The 8,582-nt window shown below is 38.8% G+C and overlaps 1 protein-coding gene across 2 annotated transcripts in view; it reads right to left on the reverse strand.

Moving 5' to 3' along the window:
• Positions 1-3,914: 3,914 nt before the first annotated feature.
• The window catches only part of SLC40A1 (solute carrier family 40 member 1), a 19,585-nt gene continuing 14,917 nt past the window's right edge, over positions 3,915-8,582 (reverse strand). For both annotated transcript variants that reach the window (XM_019523084.1, XM_019523083.1), the window contains exons 7-8: positions 6,688-7,350; positions 3,915-5,646 (exon numbers count right to left, since the gene is read on the reverse strand). In XM_019523084.1, the coding sequence (XP_019378629.1) occupies positions 5,327-5,646; positions 6,688-7,350 (983 nt within the window). In that variant the 3' untranslated portion in view covers positions 3,915-5,326. The remainder of the gene's footprint in view (positions 5,647-6,687; positions 7,351-8,582) is intronic.

Genomic DNA, 8,582 nt, shown 5'->3' on the forward strand with positions numbered 1-8,582 from the left:
GGAGGGGGGGAAGGGGAGTGGGCACCTGGGATCTCCCTATGGCCAAATGCTGAGCTGAGGAGGTACAGGAAGGCCCCCCAGCACGCTCCTCAGCAGACCCAGAAGTATACTGGAAGTACTTCGCCAAGCATGTTGAGGGCCCCCCAACCCGCACTTCTGCAGGATGCTTCATGTGCCTCAGCATTGCAGTAAATCACAAGCCATGCCTGCTACCTCAAAGTATTTAGAAAAAAAACTTTTAAAGCTGTGTTTGTGTCCAAATCGCTGATTCTCCAACTCAGCATCAAATCTTCCGATTCGGAATCAGCTGAACCAAAGCAGGGACAGTGATCCAAATCAGCTAACTGAATCACTGTCCCTGATTCAGGCCAAATCTGAATCGAATAGGGCCCTCTTTGCACACCCCTAGCGAGTAGCTAGAATACTATGCTTTACCCTTGTCACATTTAACATACATTTTTAGCTATTCTTCTTATGAATCCTTAGGGGTGTGCATTTTTAATAATTTGGCAGCTTTTAGAACATATGATTATGTCTAGGGGGAAAAATACTGAAAAAAGAATCATGGTGTTAAATCATAAAACACTAAAAGTGCATCTATTCCAATTCCAAACATTAAGTCATGGAATTATTTTGCCAAGGAAAATTATTTGAAATATGGTATGCTTCATTCCTGTATGGTATACAGAAATATAATAATTTATTGGGAGTGGGGAAGAGGAGGAAAAAAAGAACACAACAACAACTTATTTTTGTGAAGTGTTTTCCTATTCATAGGAGGAGCAACTAAAAGTAAATTTGTCTTCAAAACCTATACATTTAATTTTAAATTTCACCCATGATATGTTTGACTTCATACTGTATAACTTGAGGGCCCATAATTGGATGTTTTTCCTAAGGATACACGTTCAAGCCAAAGAAAAATCATATCAACAGAAGTCCTTTGATATGTTAATACAGGAGATTGGACTACTGGATCAACATGGTTGCTTCTGGTTTAAAAACAAAGAAGAATGGTCTTGTTCTTCACAAATATAGCATTTTTTGTAGAAAGAAAAAAAATCTGGTATGTGAACATTCAATCTCAACATTAAAAAAAAAAGATGATGGAGACTACTATTTCAAAGCAATACCATGTTTGAAGTCATTTTACAAATAATACCTAGTGTTAAAAGGGGGGGAAGATTTTTCATCAGGAGATCTCACAGTGCTCTAGTAATGATACTGTTTAGAGCAGGGGCGGGCAAAGTGCGGCCCAGGGGCCAGATGCAGCCCACCAGACCATTCTATCCAGCCCACGGGGCCCCTAAAAAATTTTAAAAATTAATATTTATCTGCCCTGGGCTGCCTGTCATATGGCTCTCGATGGCTTCCCAAAAACTCAGTAAGCGGCCCTCTGCCCAAGATAATTGCCTGCCCCTGGTTTAGAGGTACAAGACAAGGAAACGTGTTCATTCAAAAAAATCAGGTCATCACATTGTTGCTAGAGGCAGGAATAAAGCCTAGGCCACATGAGACTCAACATCCCATTTTAGACTAAATGAATCAAGCTCCGAGTAAACGTATTCCCTCTCTTCATCCCAGGATGAATTTATGGCCACACTGAAGTCAATAGGGATTTTTAAAGCCAAATATCAACATCCAGGTATTTATATCACATTTGTGTTTCCATGCATTATCTATTTCCCCATTTGTTTTATTCTCTCTCCTCTGCCTTATTAGAAAGCTCAGTCTGATGGATATCTGATACATTTTAAAATGTAAATAATTTTTAATTTTTGTGTATACGCACACTGAATGAAAACTCAAATTCTCAGCCCAATTCATACATTAGCTTTATTAATAAGGTTAATATCAAATACTGTGACCAGCACAAACATTTTATAACAATAATGTACCGTTTTGGTTTTCATGTGCTCGTTTTTAAGGGTTGTTTCTTAGCTTATTGGGTGACATTCTGAAGTGCCTAGTCAGAACACCCCATGAGATCTTGGAGTTCTGAGGGTCTTTAAATGCATTAATCACTCCAGTTCCATACAAACCCTCTTTGTGGATGTGTTTTATAACATGCTCAGGTGCCTTACTCCCAATATTAGTATTTATCTCTCTCAATATTATCTTTTGGAATCCAGTTGCACATTTTGTGCATACACTAAACTCCAACTGACATCACTGAGAGTTTGCATGCAAAACTTGAAGGACTAGCCCCCAAAAGATAATACAGGTTTAACAAAATAGTATAAGTGCCAGATTCTGACACCCTTAGTTGCATGGAGCATCTCTTTTATTCTGCATGTAGTCCCAGTAACATTGATGTGACCAGTAGGAGAACAAAACACCCTTACTCTCATGTTCAGTATAATTAGAGTCTTTCCATAAGTAAGATTATAGATATGTCAGTTATTTCTGCTTTATTTTGCAATTCAGAGATCCAAGCCTTATTGGCCATTACACACAAACCAGTTTAAGTGATCAGAAACGTGTTTACACCTGTAACAGAACAGATCTTCAGTGAACACAAACCAGTTTGAAGATGGCTGAAACAGGTTTGAGATAAACTTGGTTGAACATAGTATCAGACTTAGCTGGTTTGGCTCAAACTGGTTTATGCAGTGTCTGTCCCAGACCCCTTGCTGGTTTAAGTTAAACCAGACACCCACAGCACCCTGGCATGTCCTCTCGGCTGGGTGGAGCCCTCTGCTTCACAGCAGGGCTGGCCCCACCCTCTGTTCCTTGGCTGGAGCTCCCCTCCCCCTCACTACTCCCTGCCAAGCAGGAATTCCCACCTTCTCTCTGCCTTGATGAGAGGTATCCGGGTTTTAGTTAACAAACCACGTGGTGGCTGCGCTCTGCTGTGACAAAGGCAGAATCAGTAGGTAGCTGGTAACGTCCCTCTGTTTTCTTAATGGGGTGGTAAACACTTAAGAGTGATAAAACACTTATCAATTTCCTGCTGGGTTAAATCAGAGCATCCTGCAGAGCCTGGCCACCCCCCAGCTCAGTGCTGTTGAAGCAAAGGTAGGGCTGCTCTAGCGCCCCCCAACCTCCCTGGCTTCTAGCCTGAGCCACTGCAGGCATGTGCCTGCATTTTTGGAATGAAAAGGGAATGTCTATCCACCATCAAATCAGTTCAAGCTTTGCAAGTTAGACTAACTTGCAAAGACTGAATCATCAAAATCAGGCCCGGGCTTTTTGAAATGTTTGTCCCTAGCCATTTAGGTCACTGCCTCAATGGAAGTTCACTTCTGGGGCAATTCCAAATGATTTGTGTTAATATTAAAAAAACTGTTCCCCACCCTAGAACAGGTTGGTTAGTCTACACAGTAACAAACACATCTGGATTTAATTTCTATTCTGGGTTCTTTTGAAATTCTCTTGATGGTAAAATGGTTTCCTTCAGAAGGACTTATTCACTGGATTATATATGTTTAAGTCAATTATTACAGGGTAGAACTGGACTTCGTTGGAAAGTAAAGCAATTACAAGGTTAAGGAAAGCATCTCTAAGTGCTATTTAGTGAAGACTCAATAGCGATTAATATTTGTCCCATAGCAGAGAAAAACTAGACAGTTACTGATAATCATTTAGTAGCCCTCAAAATTAAGTTAGATCTGATGCTGGAGTCCTGTAATTTACTTTTGATTTCTTTTACAAAACAGTTTCTGAAGCCAAGAGCTGTTAAAGTATTACAATCTATTTAAATCTAGGTACAGCTGAATCATTACCATTTTAAAAGAAATACGGATTCAATGATGGGATAATACCTTTAACTTTAGTAGAGTTATACCCAATTATATTAGTATTGAAGTCTGCCAACAAATATAATAATAAATATTAACAATAATTAAAAGAAACCCACACAGTGTCCAATCCCTCTGCTTCCCTCCCCAAAACCCTTAAAAACAAAGGCAAGCAACATGTGAAAAATATTTATATTTTTCCCAACAAATATTTTACAAATGTATTACAATTTAAAAATCACATTGTCATATAGGAAAACTCAGAATACTAAAGAAGATTCATCTCCATTGAAAAGCAAAGTGCTTATAGCAACATTACTGTAGTTTCCATAAAAGTGCATAAATGGTTAACGTAAAAGCACTGCATCTGTGCCCACACACCATAAAATAATGCAAAATGGCTTTTTTCAAAGTAATAATAATCATCATTCCCCACTGCTCTTCTAAAGTTACTCTAAAAGATCACATAGTCTTGGGCTTGTTCATTTCCCCCTCCCTCCCAGTGATTCAAAAATACAAACTTCTAAAGTTTAAAAAAGTAGGAGAAAAATACTTTTAAAATATTCATAGGTCTTAAGCCGTCCACATGTTCATTACATCATTTAGCTTCCATTAAGAAATACATTCTAATATACCAGTAGGGCTTTTTAAAAACAAAAAACAAAAAGCAAACCACTAATGGCTATAGTTTAAACAGACAGACTGCTTATTAGACAAATTTCACAAAATTTACTATAAATGTAGTGTCTGTCTTACCTTTCTGACCCTTAACACTATCTGTTACATCAAATGTTCTCAATATATCTGCTGTTCTTAGTAGAAAAGCCATGCTTTACAATGTTACATTACATTTATAGCTTCTTCTTATACTTAATTTAATTAAGTGCTACACGTGTCATATAATTTTACACTTGACACTGTTCTAATTAATGAATAAGCAAAAACTGTAAGGATCTTTCTACAAAAGTTAAAACCAAAACATGAAAGCAAGAACATATTTTAGGTAAATATCACATCGCTACAAAAAATACACCATTTACCCAGCCTGTTAGCATGACACGTTAGTCAGTTTATGAAAAAATCATCCAGTCCTTTGAAGTGGCACAGTATATGGACAGGGTATAGAGAATGCAAAAAAGTCAAGCTTTGTTTAAGCTAGTGAACAAGAACCATCTTGACCAATGGACAAATTACTTGGAATTCTACAGTAGACCATGTATATACACCAGCTAAAGTGTCTATATTTATGCCACTGTCAGCTATATCAAGGTTAAAAATGGTTAAAGTTATAATGTTGATAAAATATTTGCTACATTCATAAATAAATTTAAAAGTCACCAGAGTTACACCAGAAAGCACAACTCTGAGACATAATGAGATTAGTTTCCTTTAAACTCAAAACTGGAAACATATAGGTGGGTGTATGTTTGGCTGGGCACACTTAGCTCTTTAGGAGGGCTCCCTTTAAGTGAGTGAGTTATGCATATGTTAAGATGCAGCAAAGCATCTTATTTTGCCTTTCAATCATGCAATTGGAAACATTAAAATGTTGTGCTGAAGAGCAGGATGGCAGTATTTTGAACCACCTAAACTGTAGATGTATTACAAGATGGTGAATTGGGGGAGGCTGCTTTAGGATCAGGAGTGCTGCAAACAAAGAGCTGTTTCCCCAAGGTTTTTTGAGCAAATCTGAAGTACATGATATGGCCCATTGCAACAAACGACACAGAAATAAGCACTAGTAAGCCAAAAGCTTCAGGGTTGGGGGCCAAGATGACCATGATAAAATGCAGCAGATCAAGAAGATAATTCATGGAGTTCTGGACACCATTTATAATGCCTCTTTCAGACTCCATCACATTTTCTTGGAGCAATTGTGTGACAGTTAAATCAAAGGACCAAAGACCTGTAAGGAAAAAACAGAAAAAAGAGGGGTTGGGGGCAGGAGAGAGAGCAAACTTAATTATCTTTGCAGAAACTTTAAGTTTTCCCCAAGGGTTCCCCCCCCGCACACAAGCACACTCTTACACTCAATTTAGTGCTCATTGTCTCAACATCTAAAACAATTTTGACCAAACCATTCTCTCATTTGCTTTGAATGGATTTCACACCAGTGTAAGCAAGAGCAGATTTTGGCCCTTTATCGTGTTTCTGTGGATAGCAAGAACTAGTACAACAATGAAACATGCTAATGATGCACTCTACAGATCTCTCTCTTATTAGTGAAAGTATAGAAATCTACCAAACTGGACACTCGTAATAAATTAAGCAAAGCAAAATAAATTTTTAAGTTCTCCAAGAAAAACTAAACTACTCAAAATATTTGTGCAAAAAGCTTGTGCATGACCATTTTTCTTATAAAGTAAAATTAAGGAGGCATTTAAAATGTGTTATATTGACTGTACCCAAAGATTTAGAAATTCCTTACTCAAGGATGACTTCTGTGCCCTATAAAGTGTGTTAATAATTATGTTTTAAACATCTTTTACAAGTATGTCTAAAGCATACAAATCAAATATTTCTTGTCCCTGCAAAATTCAGCAGAATGACTACAGAGCAGCCATAAGAGCATTAGCAGATGTATGATGGTTACATTGTTTTATTCATTCAAGGATTGTTTTGCCCTTTCAATCTGTCAAGTTAACTACTAGAACATGTGGAAATACCTCAAAACATCTAATTAAATATTATCCAACATGTAGCATTTAAATTTGATTTCGATTTAACATGTAGCTTTTAAATTTGATAATACCCAACTCCTTCACAACATTATTAAATATCCTTTGTAAACACAGTAGAATATTTAGAGTTTATTTCTCCCCCAGCCCACAATGAATTTGAGTTGGCAGGACAGATAAGGAGGAAGAGAGCTTGGGTTCAGTAGAAAGGTTCTACAATTACTAGCATTAAAAATAACGAATCAGACTTGTAGATAGACGTTACTTACCAATTCTAGCAGCAATGACTCCTGCAAACAGAAGACTAACAGAGATTAAAGGCACAGACTCAGGACTCATCTCTGGGTCATTGTTAGCAGGAATAGACCCGTTTATCAAGTAGGGAATTCCAGCTGTAAAGGATAGATCAGACTGATCAAGTGGAGAGGCAATCTCAGGCAATGGTTCATTGTTAGATAATCTGGCACTGAGGTCAGCAAATGGGGAAACAGTCAAATCCAAAGGACTTCCCGGCATGAACACAGAGATCACACATAAGACCAAGCAAGAAAACTGGGCTATTCCTGAGATAAGACCTGTGCGAACCAGGCCACATTTGCGACGGAGCCAGGTGAAAGCTACTGTTCCCATGATTCCAGTTACAGCTGAAGCCCCCATCAGAAGACTTAGCACAGAGCCACTCAAACCTTGAGTGTATGCATAGCCTGTAGTAATGCAATCAAAGCCCAGTACAGTCATATAAAGGAATGCAAGGCCCATGCCTGCAAGAAACACGGATTGGTTGTAGTATGCAACCCATCCATCACGAAAGGTGATGAAAGGTTCAGCAATCAGGGAACTACAGCTGATTTCCTTCTCTCGCTGGGGCTCAACAACTGCTACGTCTTTGTCAACTATTAACTGCACTCCTTCAGTAGGCTTCAGTTCGCTATCTGTGAACAGAAACAAAACTGTTAAGTGCTTTTCTGCAAGATGACACACAGCATAAAAGCCATAAAGCATTGTGTTCTCTGGATTTAAAAAAAGTGAAGCATCTTCCATTGAAGAGAGGGTTGTCTGTTAATTCCATCAATTAAGTTTCTTCTGGTTAATTAAATTACAAAATCAGCTTTGTTAAAATGACTGTAGTATTTCTCATTCTACTCATGCCTATAACTCTACTCTAGAACAATGAAACTAGGTAGTAATGCTAATCTTTACCTATTTAAACTGCACCTCATTAAACTGATGAGACCCATACAAACTAGTCTGTTCTTGCATTTAGCTTCCTGATAACACTGAATATTTTAAGCAATTGTTTGTGAAGAAATAATTTATTTTATCATTAGGTTAAGCACTTCTGAGGAGGTTTTCATGTTCAAAGCACTTAATTTGCTTTCTCCATCAAATGCAGGGAACTTAATTAGTTTGTAAATATTATTCCCCATGCAATGAGTAAAGAAACTAAGGCAAAGAAGTTTGATACATTTAAGCCAGAGAGAACCTGTGCTAGAGCTGGAATCCTCAGTCTTCTTGATTTCATTCCAGCTCCTCCTGGCTCCCAGCCAGGCTCCATGTGCTGGGGGGGGGGGGACAGCTAGCTGGGATACAGGGTGCTCAGTGAGGGGCTAGCCAGAAGGCAGCTCCTGTGCTGAGGCACACTGCACCCCAGCCAACCAGGGACCAGCACATAACAGGGGAGCAGCCAGCCCAGGGATGCCTGCTCCCGAATCACGAGGCACACTGTGTCCCAGCCAGCCACAGAGCTCTGCAGTATACTCCATCTCCATGTTTGCCCTGGCACACACTAATTTTGCATGCTTTGCACCACCTTTTTCCCCAGGGTTTGTTTTGCTACTGGAAAATCCCAGTAGCAAAATTTTGCACCTGCGCTGCAAACTTAGCAGCGCCACACATGGTTTAATGTGCAACGCATGTGGTTTGTGGTGCCAGAAAGAGGTTTATGGCCTCACAAACCACACATGCCTGCAAGTGTTGGACATGGCAGCGAAGCTTAGGCTAACTACATCTAAAAATAAAAAACAAAACCAAAAACCCCTTAAAACTGAGGAGTGAAAAAAAAAGCAATGCCTTCAAAAAAGCAAAGTAGTCTATAGGAGAGTAAATCGAAAATGAACATCTCACAGTATTGTTTAGCGAGTTTGATGGGGGGGGGGGGGGGGGG

The sequence above is a fragment of the Gavialis gangeticus genome, unplaced genomic scaffold (genome assembly GCF_001723915.1).
Source record: "Gavialis gangeticus isolate Ggan-Ray unplaced genomic scaffold, GavGan_comp1, whole genome shotgun sequence".
Lineage (NCBI taxonomy): Eukaryota > Metazoa > Chordata > Crocodylia > Gavialidae > Gavialis > Gavialis gangeticus.